General features: G+C 48.6%; 1 protein-coding gene and 1 long non-coding RNA gene across 4 annotated transcripts in view; one reads left to right on the top strand and one right to left on the bottom strand.

Moving 5' to 3' along the window:
* Positions 1-20,464, bottom strand: part of LOC128111940 (uncharacterized) — a 29,338-nt gene extending 8,874 nt beyond the window's left edge. Inside the window, exons 1-4 of one of the 2 annotated variants that reach the window (XR_008218784.1) lie at positions 20,327-20,464; positions 15,854-16,133; positions 12,378-12,537; positions 9,868-10,020 (exon numbers count right to left, since the gene is read on the bottom strand). This is a non-coding gene — a long non-coding RNA (uncharacterized LOC128111940). Of the gene's footprint in view, positions 1-9,867; positions 10,021-12,377; positions 14,862-15,853; positions 16,134-20,326 lie in introns of those variants that run through there. The other variant, XR_008218783.1, reaches the window with a different exon arrangement.
* On the top strand, positions 1,623-18,858 carry Muc20 (mucin 20, cell surface associated). Of its 2 annotated transcripts, XM_052740513.1 has the most exons (5): positions 1,623-4,159; positions 8,581-9,040; positions 9,409-10,604; positions 15,559-15,650; positions 18,411-18,858. In XM_052740513.1, exons 1-5 carry the CDS (start codon positions 4,084-4,086, stop codon positions 18,477-18,479), a joined length of 1,893 nt encoding a protein of 630 aa, XP_052596473.1. In that variant the 5' UTR covers positions 1,623-4,083; the 3' UTR covers positions 18,480-18,858. The 2 variants fall into 2 exon arrangements, with proteins under 2 accessions (XP_052596473.1, XP_052596472.1); XM_052740512.1 differs by lacking the exon at positions 18,411-18,858 and having other exon boundaries at positions 15,559-15,860.
* Positions 20,465-20,957: the final 493 nt, after the last annotated feature.

Raw genomic sequence — 20,957 nt, 5'->3', positions numbered from 1 at the left:
TGTGTCAGCTTCCAGAGATGTTCCTTGCACACTGTCTGTCCTTGCGCAACATGCAGAACTTGTGGAATCCTCTCAGAACCCCACAGATGGCATGACGAAGATGTGTGTGTAGATGCGTGTGCACGTGTATGTACATTCATTTGGAGGCCAGAGGACAATCTCAGGTGGCGTCTTCAGGGACATCGTCTACTTCCTTTGAGGATCTCTCATTGGCCTGGAGCTCACCAATTAGGCTAGCCTGGCTGTCCAGTCAGTTCCAAGGATCCTTCTGTCTTTGTCTCCTCAGCTCTGGGATTGCAAGCACATACCACCACACCTGCCATTTTCTTGTGGGTCCTGGGGATCAGGCTTCAGCGCTCCTCATCTTGGAGACAAGTATTCCACCCACCAAACCATCTCCCTAGTCCTGCACGAAGGTTTTTTTTTTTTAAGTGAAAATATTGGGGGTCGGACAATATCATATCCTAATTTCCCTGCTTAAAACAGAGCCCCTTAAAAAATACAGGGCTAGCACAATTTCCTGCTAATCTGTCTGCCTTGGAGACAGACTGTCCATCCCGTGAGCATAACAAAGCTCACAGCTGCTTTCACCATTTTCCCATTGCAGCCCAAAGCTCCGTGCCCTTTGCTAAGGTTGGTGTGTAAACATTTTGCTCTGGCTGTTCAGGGAGCTGCTTATAATGAGCACACCCAAGTGCACTTGTAATTAAAGTCTGACCCTTTCTTAGGTGATATGCAAGCCCCAACTCCGAGACCCAAGTTGGGAGAAGGAGAAGGTATCTGCACAAGAAACCCAGACCAACTCAGCTGTGGCCTGTGGAGCTAAGGGTCAGCTCCATGTCTGGCACATAGACAGCTTTGTATTTCCAGGACATTTTATGCTGAGTCAGTTAGGCCCTTGTCCCAAATCAGAATCACCCCCACAATATGCCCTGGTTTTGTGGGGGGGGGGGTGTACAGAGGATAGGGGAGCAGAACCTAAGTGGTGCTGATGGCTCTGGATCCTTCCTGATGTCCTGGATGAGTCTGCACTGGTCCCTGACTCCACCCTGGCATCTCACAGCGATCGAGTTGGATTGATCTCGGGTGCTACTTTCAAAACACGTCACTAATCAGAGAGCTTTCACAGGCCTTCCCTTCCCCAGCATCCCACGGCAGGCCTACGCTGGGGCAAAAGCCACCTAACTCCTAGTCTTCACGCTGTTCTCAGCCCAGCTGCCAGGGTTCCCACTGCCTGCCCTTCTAAAACCCGAGTTCGGACCCATCACTCTGCTCAGAGCTCTCCAGGGACACCTTCCAGCTCTCTTGCTTGCCAAGTTAAAAGTGACAGGGTGCCATTGTCTTAGACAAGGTTCCCGAGCGAGGCCGGCAGACCAAATGAAGTCACGTTAGTTTCACATCCCTGAAACTACGTTATCTGAACTTAGAAATCAGAAGAGGTCAATTGCCCGCTTTTGAGAACAGGTGAGGAAATTCTTTCTGTTTAACTCTTACCAAAAAACCAAACCAAACAAAGAAAAAGAGGCCTGATATTAGCCAGTAATTAATTCATTGTTTATTTCCCTGTTCACACCTTACCAAGAAAGTAGCTTTGAAGTCACCAAGTCTCTATTTGTTTTCCTTTTTCCTTTTTCTTGCAGTGCTGGGGGTGAACCCCATCAAGCCCCTGTCCCCCCACTTTTTTGTTCTCATCTGTTCTTTATTGCTCTTTGTCAGCTCAGCTCACCAGAAGGAAAGCTCATTCTGTTTTGTGGGACGAAGCCACTGAAACTCTGTTGTAATTTGTGTTTTGATAGAGGAAAGCCTCGGCCAGCCCGGAGATCCCCATCACCCTCCCCGGCCGTTCTGCCGTCCCCACGGCCACGTCGTCAACTCCCGTGACTCCAGTGGCTCTTCGGTGCCCACAAACCTTCCCGCTTTGACCTTTCTCTACCTGTTCCTACCGCCTCTCCTCACTTGTTCTTCAGTACTGCAACCTGCATGTGCGCACGCGCACACACACACACACACACACACACACACACACACACACACACACATCCCGCGTACACCCCGGTGCTCTCCATTGCTCACAAATCCACCTATTGTGGCAGCGTTTGCTGCTTACCCTCTTCAGGAGTTAGCTCCCGAGGGCAGGCTCTGTCTGTTTTCCCCTATGATAATGTTATCTCAAGAGCGGAGAACAATGTCTGGCATCTGGAAGCATCTGCTCGCTAATGTCGTGACACTTGTGCCCACTCAGGGTGAGCGCTGAGCTGGGCTGCAGAGATGGTCCAAGAACTTTCTAGTGAAGTTTGTGATGGCCCTCGGAGGCACCAGCCATCAGCCCAGGCTTGGAAGTGACCCTGGATACAGAAGAAACTGAAGATCTTCTTAGGGGTTTGTTTGCTTGTTTTCTCTTTATGCACAAGTATGTAGAGCTGTTGATGGTTTCAAGTGAAAAGGAAACGGAGTGGGGGAATTCCTTGTTGGGGTGAAAAATCTACTTGTCAGTAGATTAAGCTCAGAGGCAGGGAGGGACCTACCTGCCCCTGGAATGAGGAAGCCCCTGGCCCAGCAGGGGTGCGGCAGGAGAGGGGAGGAGTGTCTTACTGCTGTGTTCCCTCCATCGACTTGATGGGAGAGTTTCACAAGGGGTCATGGCTAAGGAGAGTTTCACACGGGGTCATGGCGACTGGGCGAGGTCTCCGGAAGTCCAGGTCGCTACAGCGACCCGCTCCTCTCTCCGCCTGTTCAAAGGGTGGAGAGCTGAGTTGGAGTGGGGAAATGGAAGAGGCTCCACCGACGCACCGTGTTCCTGGGACTGGTCCCAAGACGCTCAACTCCAAGTGGCAAGTTGCTCCACACAGACGCCATCAGCCCCTTCTGAAGAGGCTAACATATCCCAAGATGACAACCCTTCCTCCTAGGTCTCACAGTCTGTCACCTCAGTATGGAGTACAGTTCTAGATGACAGTGTCCCATATCCAGCAGCAAATCCTGGACTGCCAGGCCGAAGAGCCCTCAGAGCTCTTCTTGACTAAGGCCCAGAGTGGGCAAGCTCCTTGTCTAAGATCGCACAGTTTCTGACCCACCATGAAGGGCAGAGCTGGAAACAGGACAGATATTTTGATACAGCTTTAAACTTCTTCCTAGTTCCTACTTTTGTGATTCTGTGACACCCACCACGTCTGCTCCGTCACAGGCTACTTTCATCCAAAAGCACTTACTTAAAATTCCCAAGGAACCTTGTTTGGCCACAGGTTCTGTTTCAGGGGAGGCACATTGGAAATTACAGTCTGTAACTCCACTCCTAAGTGTCCCTACTCAGCTCTCTCACGTTGGCACCCCTCCCCAGGCCCTTGGACTCAGAGGAGCATGGCACCCTCCACGTCCTGGCACCTGAAGCCTGGCTAGGGACACAGGTCCTGGCTTTGACGTGGCTACAAAATCTCAGGATGTTGAAAATAGATATTAGAAGTGAGAGTCCTGCCCCCACACTGGAACATTGTCCCCTTGAGACCCCAGAAACACTCACATCTACTGGTCGGGGATGGGGGTTCCCACTTATATCTTGAGCACCTGAGATGTATGTATGTTCTATGAGCACCAACCAAGTACAGGAAAGACTCTAAGAACTTCAATAGCCTCCTGAGTCAGACAGCATGCCCATTTTACAGATGAAAAAAGTTGAGGCTCAGAAAGGTTCTCTCATTTGCTCTTGATCCCTAGAACTAATAAAATCTAGGCCCAGCAGAAAAACTCAGGTCCTATCCATGAAACCCAGACCCCAGGTAAGGATGAGTGGGGTAAACATCATCTCTCCCACGCCCTTCCCAGTTTTAGGGGAGGATATCAGAACAGAAATGAGGCTGTATTTTCAAATCAGAGAGGCAAGGCTGCCAGGCAAGGGGGCGGGGGAGGAAGCAAGCCTGTGTCAGCCCTCACTGCGCGTCTGTGTTCACCTGGCTGCATTCTGGAACCTACCGGGTCACACCTGAGCAGGCGGCTGCCCCTCCTCCCTGGGTTGAGGAAGCAGGAAAGGGTGGTGAGGAGAGGCAGCAGGCAGGTCTGCCAGGCAGCGGTGGTCAGTGCCCAGGCAGGATGGGCTTTGTCTGGGTCCTAGCTGTGCCTCTCCTTTTCTCCTGCTGGAAGGCTGGAGTCACTGCCAGCTCTGCAGGTAAGGGACAGGACGGGAGGTGGGAGTCTTCCCTGGCAGGGCTCTGGGGGTGAGTTTTGGCAAAGACAGCCCTTTGTGGGTAAGGGGAGGCATTTTTGTTCATTGTAATTAAAGGCCTGCTGAATGTAAAATAACGATGGCTGTGGACGAGTGTGCAGGATGACAGATGTGTTAAGCATGGTGACACCGTGGCCATCAATGTAAGAGAGTCTGGGAGTTAGTCTTCAGGCACGGGACGGTGGGGTGGGAGGGTAGAGGGGTCAGGGAGATGCCAGCTGGTGATAATTTTGCTGTGAACTGAAAAATACGGCCTAGAGAAGCTCCTGTTCATCCAAGGTTGTGTCCTAGCCCAGTTATTCTTTGAAATTTGCCTTTTGAATAAAAAGTTTGTCACAAACTGCTTGGACAAGGAGATTCTGAGAGAGGTGGGCTTTTCTGAAAGATGGGAGCTAACACGGACCTGTCACTGACAGGCACTGTACCAAACTCATCACACACACTTTTTATTTTTTCACACACACTTTAAAATAGATGTTTTCGGGCTGGAGAGATGGCTCAGAGATTAAGAGCACTGACTGCCCGTCCAGAGGTCCTGAGTTCAATTCCCCGAACCCACATAGTGGCTCATAACCATCTGTAATGAGATCTGGCACCCTCTTCTGTATACATAATAAATAAATAATTCTTTTAAAAAAAATAAACGTTTTCCAGAGCAAGCAAGACTGAGCAGAGGGTACGGAGACATCTCATCTACCCTGTCCCTGCCACTTATGGTTCCCTGCTGTGCATGTCCCCACAGCATCAGCACTGTTACAGTGGTGACCCACACTGACACGTCACACTAGACAGGACCTTTTAATTCTACTTATTTATTTATTGGCCGGGTCTCCCTATGCAGGGCCCTGGCTGCCTGGAACTTGCCATATAGACTTTATATTTATTTATTTACTTATTTTCCCTTTTCTCTGTGTGTGAGAGCGAATGTTTTTACATAAGTATGGATTCACATGTGTGTGTGGCTGTGTGTGAACATTGTGTGCATTGTGTGTGGAGGCCCGAGGCTGACTTTTGGGAATCATCCTTGAAGGCTCTTTCATCTTATTTCTTGAGACAGGGACTTTCAATCAAACCCAGAGCTCATCGATATAGTGAGGGAGAGAGGGAGAGAGGGAGAGAGGGAGAGAGGGAGAGAGAGAGAGAGAGAGAGAGAGAGAGAGAGAGAGAGAGAGAGAGAGAGAGAGAACCTGATACATGTGGAGGTCAGATGAGAGTGTGGGGATTAAGCGCAGGTCATCAAGCTTGGTGGCAAGCACCTCTACCCACTTGAGCTATCCGGCTGGTCCAACATTACTTTTTAAATTCTCATGACTCTAATGACTGAGAATTCACCTCTAAGACACTGCCACCCATTTAAGAGCAAGGAGCCTGCAGTTTATATGGAGTAATTTATCCCCGGAGTCACCATGCCCTGCCAGTGCCTAACCCCTGGACCACCCTGCCTGCCGCACACACTCACAATTGGCCAGGCTTTTGCTGCATTTTTCACTCCGTTTAATTGCAACCTTACAGCCTCATGAACCAGGTGCCCCTCACTCCATTTGGAGCCCAGAGACTTGGCCTGTGTCACAGCACAACAAGGAGCAGAGATGGGACTCACATCTGGCTCTATGCCCACAGTCTCCTCACCCCCACTTTGGAGGTATGGAGGAGGACTGCAGCACCATCCTATGACCCGGACTGGGTTCTGTGGACCAGGAGGCCCAGAGAAATAGCTCGGGCCGGGGAGTCGGGGAGGTCTGTGAAGAAGGCCATCAGCAGCTCCCACAGATATGTGCGGGCATGCTGTTGGGTTGACTGAGTGAGCACAGAGAGGATATGTGTGCAAGCATGCCCAGCTAATCACTCTCCTTACCCAAGTGAGCTGTCCACAGCTCCCTGACTGCTTGCTTTCCTAGGACACGTTAAATTCAGACTGAGGGTTCCTCTCCCTTATCTTACCAGTTACCTCTAAAGATGAGACTGTAAGTCATTCTTGAATTTTAAGGAAATACATCCATGGGAAAATATTTTTGCGGTGACCGAACTGCCCATGGAGGGGTGACAAAGTTCCTACAGAAAGCTCTGGAAGTCTTCATTCCTGTTCTGCAGTCCTTGGCTCATGTGGATTTGTGTCTCCTATGTCCACCCTTGATGGTACAGTGCTGTACTGCATACCAATGATCAGCTGGGTTCTGGGGCTGCCTGGCTATTGCAGTCTTTAAGAGATCCTGCTCCAAGACCACACTCAGGGTATGCAAAAAAAAAAAAAAAAAAAAAGAAAAAAAAGCCGGGCGGTGGTGGCGCACGCCTTTAATCCCAGCACTCGGGAGGCAGAGCCAGGCGGATCTCTGTGAGTTCGAGGCCAGCCTGGTCTCCAAAGCGAGTTCCAGGAAAGGCGCAAAGCTACACAGAGAAACCCTGTCTCGAAAAAAAAAAAAAAAAAAAAAAAAAAAAAAAAAAAATCCACGAATGTGGCGAGGGCTAAAATTTTTCTATCTGAGGGGAATTAGGAAAGAAACACACACACACATTCTGATGGTAACTTTCTCTTCTACTTCATCTTGAAAAATCTCTTCCTGAAAATCTCTCTGTCTCCACACAGCTACATCTCTTTATACAGCTACATCTCTGCACACAGCTACATATCTCTTCTACACAGCTACACATCTCCCTTCTACACATCTCTCTCACAGAAAAAAAAAAAACTCTGGACAATATATGAGTTACATTTTGAGGGTCAGAGCCATTTTGATAACACGAGAAGTCACATGGTTTCTCTCAGGCTAGGGATGTCCCACTGACTGGCCAGTGAGTGAGTAACCATGGCAACACTGGGCTGTCAACCAGGCTCCCTGTAAATTGAAGGTGGTAGGCACATAGTGTCCAGTGCTCAGTGTTTCCTGATGGAGAGTGACATTGAAATTCATTTGAAATTCAAGACTTAAACAACAAACAGTTAGTTGGCTGAACCTTGAGTTCTGCATCGTAAAACTAATGTTGGGGTTCATGCAAAGAGTCAGTTGCTGAGAGGGTCTGTACAGGGAGTTATGTCTTTAATGTCGTCAGTCAGACTTCTGCAAGAGAAGAGCTGGCACTAAAGTTGCTTCATGCCTGACCTTGGTTCAACAGACTCCTGGGGATCTGTCCTTGTGCAATTCATTTGCAGGGGCAACTAGTCTGCTTTGAATTTGTTTTAAGGTCTTAAATCAACTAATGGTGTAAGAAGCTGTCTTTGCACCTGAGAATACTGTTATTTTCCTATGTCAGTCTGAGCTATGATAAATATCCTAGTATTATTCCTATTCATCAAAATTACGCAGTTTAAGAAGAGATCATCTTCCTGACCATCTACAGATATATGTGTGCCCAGTAGATGGAATATATACATGAGATAAACACACAGGCAGTGAGGAAAATAACCATAGCTGTTTTTAGGGAAGAAATGTAGTGGCACATGAGAAAAAATTACAGACAAAAACAAAAACAACTAGTTTTCAGAGTCTGTGGTCCCGGAAGCCTTGTTTGATGAGGTTTCTCCATCACAGAGTTATTCATCTGGTGGGTCGACACCTGAATTATTAATTATCATCTGTTTTATTTATGTCATGACCCATGACACCTGGCCTCAAGGGGATTATCAGGTGTAGACGAATCTTAAAAGGTCTTATTAATAAAAAACAAACCGGAGCCAGGTATTGGGGTGAATGCTGAAAGATCAGAGAAACAGAACAAGCCACATCCAACCTCACCTTGCCAATTCCTCAGCTGATCTTGTTTCCTCAGACTGAAGCCTCTGAGTCCTCATTTGAATGGATCTCAGCTGAACTGCTGCTAAAAGCTAAAAGTTTATAAAGGGTCTAGTTCCTGGTCCTCACGCCTTATATACCTTTCTGCTTCCTGCCATCACTTCCTGGGATTAAAGGCATGTGTCACCATGCCTGGCTGTTCCCAGTGTGGCTTTGAACTCACAGAGATCCAGATGGATCTCTGCCTCTGGAATGCTAGGATTAAAGGTGTGTGTGTGTGTGTGTGTGTGTGTGTGTGTGTGTGTGTGTGTGTGTATGTGTGTGCCAGCCACCATTTTCTGGCCTCTGTGTCTATCTAGTGGCTGTTCTGTTTTCTGACCCCAGATAAGTTTATTAGAGTGCACAATATATTGGGGGACACAATATCACCACAATCAGGATTTCAGAGGGCACTGGTCAGGGCAGCCTGTCTTCAGAGCTGCTATGAAGGTCATGGCTTTTCCGAGTTGCTTTTTTCATCTTTGTTTACATAGACAATGACCCTCTGTGCCATCCAGTAGCACCCAGGGCATAAATCCAAATGCTCATGTGAAGTCAGCCTATCGGGACTCACCAAGCTGTTCTCACCCAACACAGGCCTGAGCAGCGGCAGTTCAGCCCCTTTGATGACAACCAACAACACGGAAGTGCCTGCCTTTACTCAAAGGGACAGGCCCAGCTCAGAGGGGGCTTTCCAGACCACTCACCTGACTCAGGATGTTCCTCTAGACGCTTTAACTCTGAGCACTGAAACTGCTTCTAGTACCTTAACTGCAACCAGTACCAGTTCAGAAGTCAATTCCAGGGACACCCAGACCATCTCTCCTGTAACAGAGACTGGGAAGACACAGACTACCTCCCTTACAGCATCAACCCTGGATATTCAGACCACCTCCCCTGCAACATCAACCCTAGATATTCACACCACCTCCCCTACAGCATCAACCCTGGATATTCACACCACCTCCCCTACAGCATCAACCCTGGATATTCACACCACCTCCCCTGCAATATCAACCCTAGATATTCAGACCACCTCCCCTACAGCATCAACCCTGGATATCACACCACCTCTCCTGCAATATCAACCCTAGATATTCAGACCACCTCCCCTACAGCATCAACCCTGTATATTCAGACCACCTCCCCTACATCATCAACCCTGGATATTCACACCACCTCCCCTACATCATCAACCCTAGATATTCAGACCACCTCCCCTACAGCATCAACCCTAGATATTCAGACCACCTCCTCTACAGCATCAACCCTAGATATTCAGACCACCTCCTCTACAGCATCAACCCTAGATATTCAGACCACCTCCCCTACAGCATCAACCCTGTATATTCAGACCACCTCCCCTACATCACCAACCCTAAATATTCAGACCACCTCCCCTGTAGCATCAACCCTGGAGACCCAGACCTCTTCCCCTGCAGCATCAACCCTGGAGACCCAGACTTCTTCCCTCTTAGCATTTACCATAGATACACAGGCCACTTCTCCTGCAGCATCAACCCTAAATACTCAGACCACCTCCCCTGCAACATCCACCCTGGATACCCAGACCACTTTCCCTGCAACAGAGGCCCTAGAGAACCAGACTATTTTCCCTATTGATTTGACCCTAAAAACCCAGACCGTTTCCTCTGTAACAGAGACCAGAACTCTTGCAATAAGAGTACCTTCCAACTTCATGGTCATGCATCCCATCCCTACGGACACTTCGGCTACACAGGGCAGCCCCAGAACTGGAATGAGCACTGTCAAGACTGGCACACTGAGTGGTCCCATAGGAGCCATCATTGGCACCCTTTGTATTGATGACAGCTCGGAAGAGGCGAGGAAGATCACAATTGACCTCTTAACCTTGGCACATACCTCCACAGAAGCTGAACACCTGTCCTCAGACAGCAGCTCCTCCTCAGACAGCTCAGCTGGCGTCCTCACCAGCTCACAGGTCCTGGGATCCGATATTGCAACTCCAGCCAAGGACTTGGTTGCCTTCAGCATCACCCAGATTAAGCTCACCACCTGCATCACAGAAATAGAAACATCTGTCGTCACCTCAGACACTAACAACGGCCCTACGGGAGCGACAGCCTTGTCCACTTCTGAGACGCTCACTTTGCCTCAATCCCCCGAGGCAAAACCACTTAGCCCCAAGACCACAAGCTCACCCGGGACCCCATCAACAGCTGGCACCTCAACCCTTGCCACCACCCTTGAGGGCACGCCCCCTATTAGTGGCGTCACAGAAAGAGAATCAACAGTGGCTCAGGCTCCTACCTCCAGAGTCACTTCAGGGACAGTCAGTACGAACCCACTGAAAGAGACCTCAGCACTCTCGACAGTGACACAATGGCACCCTGAGGTCTCGGGAACAACTACCGTCTCCAGGGCTACTGGGTCAACGACGGGACAAGCAACCTCCTTCACTAGCTCCTCAACTTCAGACAACAGTCCCTCAGCAGGGGTCACCACCAAGAGCTCTACTACCTCAGAGACTTTAACCAGCAGCTCCTTAGCCAAGACCACGGCCTCACCAAAGACCTCAATGGAGCCCCTAACATCTACACCCACTGCTGCTTGGACAAGGACCACAAAACACGAACCAGGTGAGTGAACCTTTCATGTGTGATCTTTGCAGATTTAGGTTTGGAGTATTTGTAAGGAGTCAGGAGGAAGGAAGGAGCTCAAGGCTGGTGTTGCGCCCTCTCCCTGCCAGTCACATCTCCTGGTGGGTTGGTAACAGGCAGTTAAGATGTGTATGTGATGTAGTGATGTGTGTGTGTGATGCAGTGATGTGTGTGATATAATATGTGTGTGTGTGATGTGGTGATGTGTGTGTGATGTAGTGATGTGTATGTGATGTGGTGATATGTATGTGATGTAATGATGTGTGTGTGATGGAGTGATGTGTATGTGATGTAGTGATGTGTATGTGATGTAGTGATATGTATGATGTAGTGATGTGTATGTGATGTAGTGATATGTATGATGTAGTGATGAGTATGTGATGTAGTGATGTGTATGTGATGTAGTGATGTGTATGTGATGTAGTGATGAGTATGTGATGTAGTGATGTGTATGATGTAGTGATGTGTATGTGATGTAGTGATGTGTATGTGATGTAGTGATGAGTATGTGATGTAGTGATGTGTATGTGATGTAGTGATATGTATGATGTAGTGATGTGTATGTGATGTAGTGATGTGTATGTGATGTAGTGATGAGTATGTGATGTAGTGTTGTATATGTGATAAGTGTGAAGCAGGGTTTTTGAGAAGTGGTTGAGATCTTGGCTCTGTTTTAACCTGAGAGATCTTGAACCTGTCCCCATCCTCCGAGCCTAAGTTTCTTCCCCTTGGCTGGGGGAAGGGGCTGCATGGTCACCATCTGGATGAGCACCATCTTTTCCAGATCTAACTTAGTTAACTATTGAGCAACTACTGTGCTTCAGGTGAGATCTGAAATGTTACTGAAAACACTTGGCCCTTAAGCCAGCCATGCCCACAGAAGAGAAGAACATGGACAAGCAACTTGTCCAAATTGCTGCCACGTGAGCATGCGGAGGGCACGAAGTGGGGCTTGTTCTGCACCGTAAAGAGCGACTGTAGGCAAACCAGCAAAACAACATTTGGGGAGTTTAGGTCTTAATTTCTGAGCCAACAGAAGCCTCTCAGGGGACCCACTGTCAGCGGCTCTGTGGTAAGAACAGCTTGTGGGCAGCCCGGAGCATCTGCCTCTGCTGCTTGTTCTGTCCTTCTGGTCCATTCCTGAGTATTTTGTCTGGTCCCACCTGCTGGGGCAGGGGAAATAAAAATACTAACCATGAGGTGAGGATACAGCTCAGTGATAGAGCACTCGACACTGGTGAGTGTGCCCGAGACCCTACATTCGACCCCAAGCCCTGAAAAATCCCAGCCTCTGTCATCTCTGTGTCTCTCTGTCTCCTCCATCTGTGTACATCTGTCGTCTCCACCTCCATCTTGGTCTCGGTCTGTGTCTCTTACCTCTGTCTCTGCCTTCTCTATCTCTTTCTGTGTCCATCTCTACCAGTATCATCTTTTATCTTGATCTCTACCATCTCTCTATCTCTTTATCATCTCTGTCAACTATCTCTATCTATCATCTATGTTCAGGCATGATATCACAGGCCTGCAACCCAGTACTCAGGAAGGAGAAACAAAAGGACTGTGAGTTTGAAGCCAGCTTGATCTACATAGTAAGACCCTCTGGGGAAAAAAAAACCAGAACCAACCCAAAACAAAAATTAAAACAGAAAAATATTTAGCCACAACCAAGTTATTGAATATCTTTTATATTCTAGGCAAAAATAATATAAAAACACTTCACAATCAACAGGCAGAACCCAAAAATGGACTCACCAGATATTCTATCTCTGTTGCTGTGATGACCACCATGACCAAAATCAACTTGGGCAGGAGAGGGTTTATTTGCCCACAGGCCAATCTGATGGAGGCAATTCCTCAGTGGGATTCCCTCTTCCCAGGAGTGTGTAGGTCTGTGTCAAGTTGACGAAAGCTGCTGTAACCCCAGAGGAAGGTGAATGAGTCTACTTGGCACAGGGGTAGACACCACTGATTGGATAGTTGTTGTCATGAGCTCAGTAAATGTGCAAAATAATTTTTTTTAACCCAAGAATGGAGTAGCTACAGATCCACCAAAGAAATGTCTAGGAATTCCAGAGGCAGTTTACATTGGCAAGTTTGAATTGCGTTCTGCCCAATGCTATCTTCAAGATCCATTTTCAGAACATTCCCTCCCCCCACCCCCAGTCCTAAAGAATATTTGGGGTAGGTAGTGTTACCACAGACAACCATCTTTTTCCTTTTCATAGGTTCATGCCCATAGTTAATCTCAAAACTTGCCTCAGTGGGCTTTTCCTTGGAGGCTGATGGCATGCTTCCCAATCTGATAACCAAAAGTGAAGTCACACACATGGGGTGGTCCCCAGGTGAAGTCACACACATGGTATGGTCCCCAGGTGAAGTCACACACATGGGCTGGTTCCCATGTGAAGTCACACACATGAAGTAGTCCCCAGATAAAGTCACATACATGGTATGGTCCCCATGTGAAGCCACACACATGAGGTGGTCCCCAGATAAAGTCACATACATGGTATGGTCCCCAGGTGAAGTCACACACATGAGGTGGTCCCCAGATAAAGTCACACACATGGTATGGTCCCCAGGTGAAGTCACACACATGAGGTGGTCCCCAGATAAAGTCACACACATAGTATGGTCCCCAGGTGAAGTCACACACATGGGGTGGTCCCCAAGTGAAGTCACACACATGGGTTGGTCTCCAAGTGAAGTTACACATGTGGACTGGTCCCCAAGTGAAGTTACACATGTGGACTGGTTCCCAAGTGAAGTTACACACATGGAGTAGTCCCCAGATGAAGTCATCACACGGGCTGGGATCCAGGAACCATTCTCAGGTTACCAGCCTTGCTCTGCACGCCCCTTTACCCATTGAACCACCTCAAAAAACTCAGAGGAGAGTTCTGAGCACACATCTCAAGGAAATTTACTCTACTTGAATTCCAAATCTATAACCTCACGGACCATCCTTTTCTTTGGTCCAACCATCAGGCACAAAAATAGTCAATGCCAGGTCAGGGGGTCTAGGGAAGGTTCTCTAGAGCAACAAACGGCCCCGTAGGCTGCTGGGACTGACCTGGGAATCCTAGGACTGGCTAGCTGTCAACAAGATTTTTTTTTTTCTCAAGAAACATAAAGCAATGTTTATTTCTATTCGCCTCAGACAGTGAGGGCTTTTGTAGATTCTATCCAGTCCAGCCTGGTAAAACAACATGCTCATTGGTGTTATCTACAGGAGCCTGGATGGCTCAGAGGCAGTCACACCACCAAAGAGTCCCACCTCTTATATAACCTTGGTGAGCCTCTCCAATCCTCGCATGAGGGAATGTTTATAGACCTGGTTTGGTAAGGGTCGTCTACTAGTGGTCACAGTTGCTATGGTTTAAGACATCTGTTATCATGCTTAACCCAGAGGAAACAGATACACAGCATTAACTGTGAGCTAAAAGCCGGGAGGCCCACCTACCTTTGTTTCTACCATCCCAAAAGGGGAATGACTTAGGGGCAAGTTGTTGGGGCAAGAAAAAAGATTCATCTGGAAAACCAGAGAATAAAGAGCACCTCGGGTATCTGAAGGGTTTAAGGAGGAGAGGAAGGAGCAGGGCATAAGGAAAAAAAGACAGGATTCCAGAGACTGCTAGAAGCTAAGCCAGTGGCCTATTATCTTAGTCACTCTTACATGAGGTAAATTTAAGAGAAATCGACTTTGTATTACAGTTTCACGTGAAGCGGTTCTCAAATGGTTAATATCAAGAGTTTAAAGTTGAACAGAAATCTGACCCAAAGCTTAAGGGGGCAAAGGAGACAGACAATGTGCAGAGTCAGAGATGTCAAGCATTTCATCTTGTTTTAGCGGCTCACCAGACCTCTGCAGATCCAAGCAGAGCCAGTGCTTTTAGCAAAAAGCTGAGCCTGGAGAGGTGGCACACTCAGCTGGTGTTACGAAACCCAAGTTGGAGGCATTGTCTACGGTGACTTAGTGAGGGACTAAGGAGACATTGCTCTGCTTCATGATCTCCAAAATTAGTGACTTTAGAAGTCAGCTGAAGTAAATGAAGGCTAATTTGTTTCCTTAAGATAAAAGATAGAGCCGGGCGGTGGTGGCGCACGCCTTTAATCCCAGCACTCGGGAGGCAGAGCCAGGCGGATCTCTGTGAGTTCGAGGCCAGCCTGGGCTACCAAGTGAGTTCCAGGAAAGGCGCAAAGCTACACAGAGAAACCCTGTCTCGAAAAACCAAAAAAAAAAAAAAAAAAAGATAAAAGATAGAACTTGCCAGGAGGTGGCGGCAGCGGTGCATGCCCAGCAGTACTCGGGAGGCAGAGGCAGGTGGATCTCTGAGCCCAAAGCCAGCCTGGTCTACAGAGTGAGTTCCAGGACAGCCAGGAGAGTTGCACAGTGAAACCCTGTCTCAAATAAAATAAAATAAAAATTAAAAAAACAGAACTTTCGGATAGAGCTGCTAAGGCAGAGAGGCTTAGCTAGGAGACCTCCTCACTATCAACCCAGAGCTGGAGGAACTGGCTCAGGGCAGCCTCTCTCCAGCGCTCTTCCTGGCCAGGGTCTTCTCCAACAGACTCATCCAGGGTCCGAGGACACTGCAGTAGGCATAATTATTCCAAGAAGGGAGTCCTTATTTCTGTCTGCGCTGAGCAAATGTTAGCCCCATGTAGATGCACACACATTTATAAGCGGGAATGTAGGTGGCTCACGCCTTTAATCCTAGCATTCCGGAGGTAGGTGAATCTCTGTAAGTTTGAGGCCAGCCTGACCTACGAAGTGAGTTCCAGGACAGCCAGAGCTGTTACATAGAGAAACCCTGTCTCAAACAAACAAACAAACAAAAACCAAGCAGGCATGTAGGCACGTACGGACAGGGGCCCAGGTTGGAGCTGAACTGACGGTTTTCATCATCTTTCATCTGCCTTCAACTTCCAGGGGAAGATGGAGGCTTCCTCCTTGTACGGCTGAGTGTGGCCTCCCCTGAGGACCTCACTGAGCCCAAAGCCGTAGAGAAGCTGATGGACCAGGTAAGTGTTATGTCAGGCGTAAAGTGGGGCGCTCTCGGGGACTCCAGGGAGCATCTGCAGGACACAGAAGGGTGACTACTACATGAAACAGTGTCACATGAAAGAGCCTTAGGAGCTGATCCTGGGGCCCAGGTCTGGCTTTGATCTTGCCTCGCTTCTCAATTCTTCTATATTGTGAATGTGACGTGTATGAAACTCCCCACCTGCAGATCCAGCTTTTTCAGGTTCTGGAAGTGCAGGCCTTCTGGCCTTTGAATCCCAGCGACATGGATGGGAAAGTAAGCAGAGGTCTTGGTTGCAAGCAGCAGCAGCCACCAGGTCATGGTGGTTTACATGGAAAAGGCAGAGTCTGAGAAATCTGCAGGTGGTTCTTCTGCCATCACATATGGCTTGGGCCAGCAGTGGAAATTAGTCATGGGTATTTTCTCTGCAACTCTGGGCCCTTTATTCTTCATGGTCTTTCTCCATGCATATGGAAGGGGGCTATCACAGAGGAAAAAATGAACACAAACATGTTTACTACTCAGCAGCCTACTTCTCCACTTTTATTTATTTTATATTTATTTTGAGACAGGGTTTCTCTGTGTAACAGCTTTGGCTGTCCTGGAACTCACTCTGTAGACCAGGCTGGCCTATAACTCACAGAGATTCACCTGCCTCTGCCTCCCTAGATCAAAGGCTTGTGGTACCACCACCTGGCCCTTCTCCACTCTTACACAGTCCAGTACCCAAACCAAGGGAACGGTGCCACCAATGGTGGGTTAGGTCTTCCCGTATTAAATAACTTAAGACAACCTCCCATAGACAGGCCAAACTGATCCAGACAATGCCTCGTTGAGACTCTTCCCAGGTGATTCTAGAGTGCATCAAGTTGACAAAACCGACCTCACAGCCACCATGACTGACATCCCAATAAACATCACAAGGATGGGAAAGGGTATGAAGTAGGGATGCTAGATAGAAAACCCCTCGGAGATGTGCTCCAGACAGGGAGGAAGATGGTGATGCATTTGTATACCAATTTGGAGAAATCCTCTTAAGTCTAGGCTATTTGTGAAGTTCTGGGGTGAAGGCTTTTGGGGGTGCTGTGAATGAGTGGAAGTTAGACTGGGTCAGCTCAGTATAAATGCCATAGGCCTAGCTCAGTGCAGGTTTTATGAAGTGTCCAAGCTCTACCTGTATTGTGAACAGTGAGAACAGACCTGGGGTACCACCTAAGACAGACTGCTCCTTCCACCCTGTTCCATCAAATGCCTCAGCTAGAGGCAGCCAGACCCTGTCACAGTCAAAGGGGGTCACAGTAGTCCAGGCTCCATGTTACCTCTTGACAGAACAGACCTGAAAGGGAGGCTGACAGACAGCCTTGTGCCGTGGGTAAAGTCCTACAGCCAGGATAGACAGGTGAGGTGATCCATTAGCAGACGGGAGTGGGTGGTACCCCTGCAGGTAGGATCCCTCAGGGAAGGCAAAAGAGGCCCGACATCATCACTATCTGGTCCTGCCTGCCTTCTTTAATTTTTTTTCTATTCCCTTTTCATATTGTAAATAAGTCTCCCCACCCCCACATCTAGTTTTTGTTTTTATCTTATTCTATGTGTATGGATATTTTGCCTGTATGTGTATCTGTGCATCACATCCATGCCTGGTGCCCGTGGAGGCCAGCAGAGGGTATCAAATCCCCCAGGATTGGAGTTACAGATGGTTGTGAGCCACCGTGTGGGTGCTGGGAATCAAACCCAGGGCCTCTGCAAGAGCAACCAGTGCTCTTAACCACTGAGCCGTCTCTCCAACCACAGATCCGATTTGTTTCATGTCTTAGATGTCCAGGCTTCTAAGAAGTCAAGTGACATTGACAGGGAAACAAAGCAAAGCTCTCGGCTGCAAACGAGGGGAGGGAGGACCCCAGATGCACAGAAGCAAAGGGATGACAGAAGAGCAGCTTTGAAAAGGCATGGGGACATGCTCCCTGGGATGCTGTCCCCTTGCTGGTCACTGTCAGAGGGCATCACACTCCATGTGCATCACTGGCACTTCGCCTTTGGTTTGCTTGTTGCGGGGTCAAAGTTCGGAGCAGGAGCATGCAACTGGCCAAGCCTGGCTCTCATACCCACCACTCACTCCCCTGGGATATCAGGGGGGAAGAAATATCTGGGTCTTCGAAGTCTCTTAGCAGCAAAGAGGCCCATGGGGACTACCCTCATGAGGATTTCTGTCTACAAGGCACCCGAGTTTGACCTAGGACAGACAAATAGATGAACATGTCTCTGTCATGAACATCAAAGTAGGAAGCATGGATCCTCATGGGAGGGGCAGGCCACAGTGGAGCATAGATTTGATACCTGGAATGGCAAATATTTCAGGGGTCAGAAAGCAGCCTGGAGCTCAAGATTGGGTCAGGCCACATAAGGTTGCCACTGATTTATTATTATTGTTGTTGTTGTTACTATTATTATTACATTTTATTCCCTTATTTTATGGAATTTGTTAAGTGTATTGATTTTTGTTGGGGTCTGGCCAATGGTGTGAGGCACAGGAGTCAGGCAGATCTGAGGGTGGGTTCTAGTTAGCTGTTTGAGCTTGGGTAAGTCAGTCCATACCATTTCACCCTTTATGGACTGCAGATGAGAACGCCTGCTGTATGTTTTAAATGGCCCCTGTTATCACACTGCTGATGTCTCTCCACTGCCCCTTCCTGTCCTTGGCCTATGGTGGGCTCCTGGGCAGGCAGGCTGGCACCTCATCTGTTCTTTTGCTTTCCAGCTCAGCTGTGAACTGCGCACCCACATGCCACTTGTCCAAGTGTCCTTACTGAGCGTCAGAAGGGGCTGAAGAATGTTAGCTGCAACCAAGCATGTCCTCTGTAGCAGAAGTGTGGTGCTGCCTGTGGCCCGGACCCCAAGCAGACCAAAGCTGTGGTACTGTGCTATGGACCCACAAGGTTCCCATGAAGGTCAGCTGGCCTGAGAACCCTGCCCCATACCTGACCACAAGGCCTTGGTCCACTATGCCTGAGTGTGTGTGCAGGAGGAGAAGGGCTGGCCTGTTTCCAATGGTGTCCTTCACCACCTCTGACTGGTTATTGTATTTCAGTAAAGAGAAAGCTGACCACTCCACCTTGTTCTTCCATTTTGTACTCATGACACTCCAGGTGACCCAGAGATTGTCTGTATTGAGCCCGCATGCCTTAGATGTTTTTATTATGTGGGAATTTGGGGGGTGCTTTCCTGTGGCCTGGTTTGCTTTGGTGTTTACTACGACTTGCCCTGGAGCCTGTTGAACCTGAGCTTGTATCAGTCAGCTCATTGTTGCTATAGCAAAACAGAAGCTCAACAACTTGCAATGAGAAAAAGCTTATTTCTGCTCACAGCTGAGAAGGTTCTGGGTCAAAGTAGGGCAAACCCATTGCTTTGGGCCCCAGGTCAGGTCAATACAGGGCAGCGACCCACTGTTCTGTGTATCAGGTGGGGGTGTCAGGGGACAAAGGTGGGCAGCACCTAGCAGAGCCAACTTCCTGTGCTCAGAAAGCCCAACAAAGGAAGAGGAAGGAGCTGGGGTGCCGAATCCCCTTCAAGGGCACATCCCCAGTGATTTAAGAATTCTCTCTAGCTGGAGACATGGCTCAGTAGTTAAGAGCACTGGTTGTTCTTCCAGAGGACCCTGGTTCAATTCCCAGCACCCACATGGCAGCTCACAGCTGTCTGTAACTCCAGTTCCAGGGGACCTGATTCCCTCACACAGACATACATGCAGGCAAACACCAATGCACATAAAATAAAAATAAATAAACTAAAAAAAAAAGAATTCCCCTCAGGCTCCATCTCCTAAAAGCCCCACCTACCGAGGAACTACCCTGGGGACTAAGCCTTCAACACAGGGACCCTTGAGACACATCCAGATCATAGCGAGCTCCTTCAGGGCAGGGATCATATTTGTTGATCTCAGATCCTTGAGCCTGGAGAACCTGGTCCGAGTGAGGGAGGGCCACAGAGAATGTCAAATTGATTTAAATGTCAAGTTGTGGGCTCGAACAGATTTCAAAGAACGTCTCTAACATGCAGTTATTCCTGCCATAGCTCAGGCTCACCTGCCGTTATTTTAAAAGTAAATGTAGTTTGTTCTTCTCTCGTGAAAGTGTAACTTGCTTATGATTTTTAACTTTTGGAAAACCCCAAAAAGGAACCAGAAAGAGTAGAGTAGAAATAGGAGGTGAGGAGAAGGGGAAAAAACAAATAAACAAACCTGAAATACCAGCTCTCCCTGAAATACCAGCTCTTACATACGGCAGCGTTAATACGTCTGTCCAGTCGCTCTCTCGGCCGCCCACATGGATGAGGAGACACTGTACACTCAACGCTCCCAGATTTGAAGTTCTTAACCCACTTGCTGCATCATCCTCAGCTCAGGTCATTCCACTTGCACCCTTCAGCGGCTCCAGCCCCAATTCTTGGAACCACTAGTCCTTCCCCTTTGTCTCTCACGTTTTATACCAGAAAATTCACCCGGCTTCTCTTCCTCCAACAGTGCCCAGCACCTGGCACTCCCCACATACTGACCATCTCCGTTGCCATCACCCAGGTGGTCTGAGATGCCACCGTCTCTCACCTGTATTACTCCGGCCTCCCTGTTGGTACCTGTGCCCTGCCCCCGCAACACCCAGTCGGGTTCCCAGACATTACCTGGAGATGTCCTTTCATAACATACAGCAGGCCTGTGCTTCATTTGCTCCCATTTCACTCGTAGGAAGAGCCAAGTTTGGGTAACGGCCTGTAGAACTGTGAATGATGGGGACTGTGAATGATGGGGGACTGTGAATGATGGGGACTGTGAATGATGGGGACTGTGATTGATGGGGGACTGTGAATTATGGGGGACTGTGAATGATGGGAGACTGTGAATTATGGGGGACTGTGAATGATGGGAGACTGTGAATAATGGGGGGACTGTGAATGATGGGAGACTGAATGATGGGGGACGGTGAATGATGGGGGACTGTGGAATGATGGGGGACTGTGAATGATGGGGACTGTGGAATGATGGGGGACTGTGAATGATGGGGACTGTGATTGATGGGGGACTGTGAATGATGGGGGACTGTGAATGATGGGGACTGTGAATGATGGGGACTGTGATTGATGGGGGACTGTGAATTATGGGGGACTGTGAATGATGGGAGACTGTGAATTATGGGGGACTGTGAATGATGGGAGACTGTGATTGATGGGGGACTGTGAATGATGGGGGACTGTGAATAATGGGGGGACTGTGAATGATGGGGACTGTGAATGATGGGGACTGTGAATGATGGGG

The sequence above is a fragment of the Peromyscus californicus genome, unplaced genomic scaffold (genome assembly GCF_007827085.1).
Source record: "Peromyscus californicus insignis strain IS unplaced genomic scaffold, ASM782708v3 Scaffold_16__1_contigs__length_79575227, whole genome shotgun sequence".
Classification (NCBI taxonomy): Eukaryota; Metazoa; Chordata; class Mammalia; order Rodentia; family Cricetidae; genus Peromyscus; species Peromyscus californicus.
This window is presented reverse-complemented; position numbering and strand designations above follow the sequence as displayed.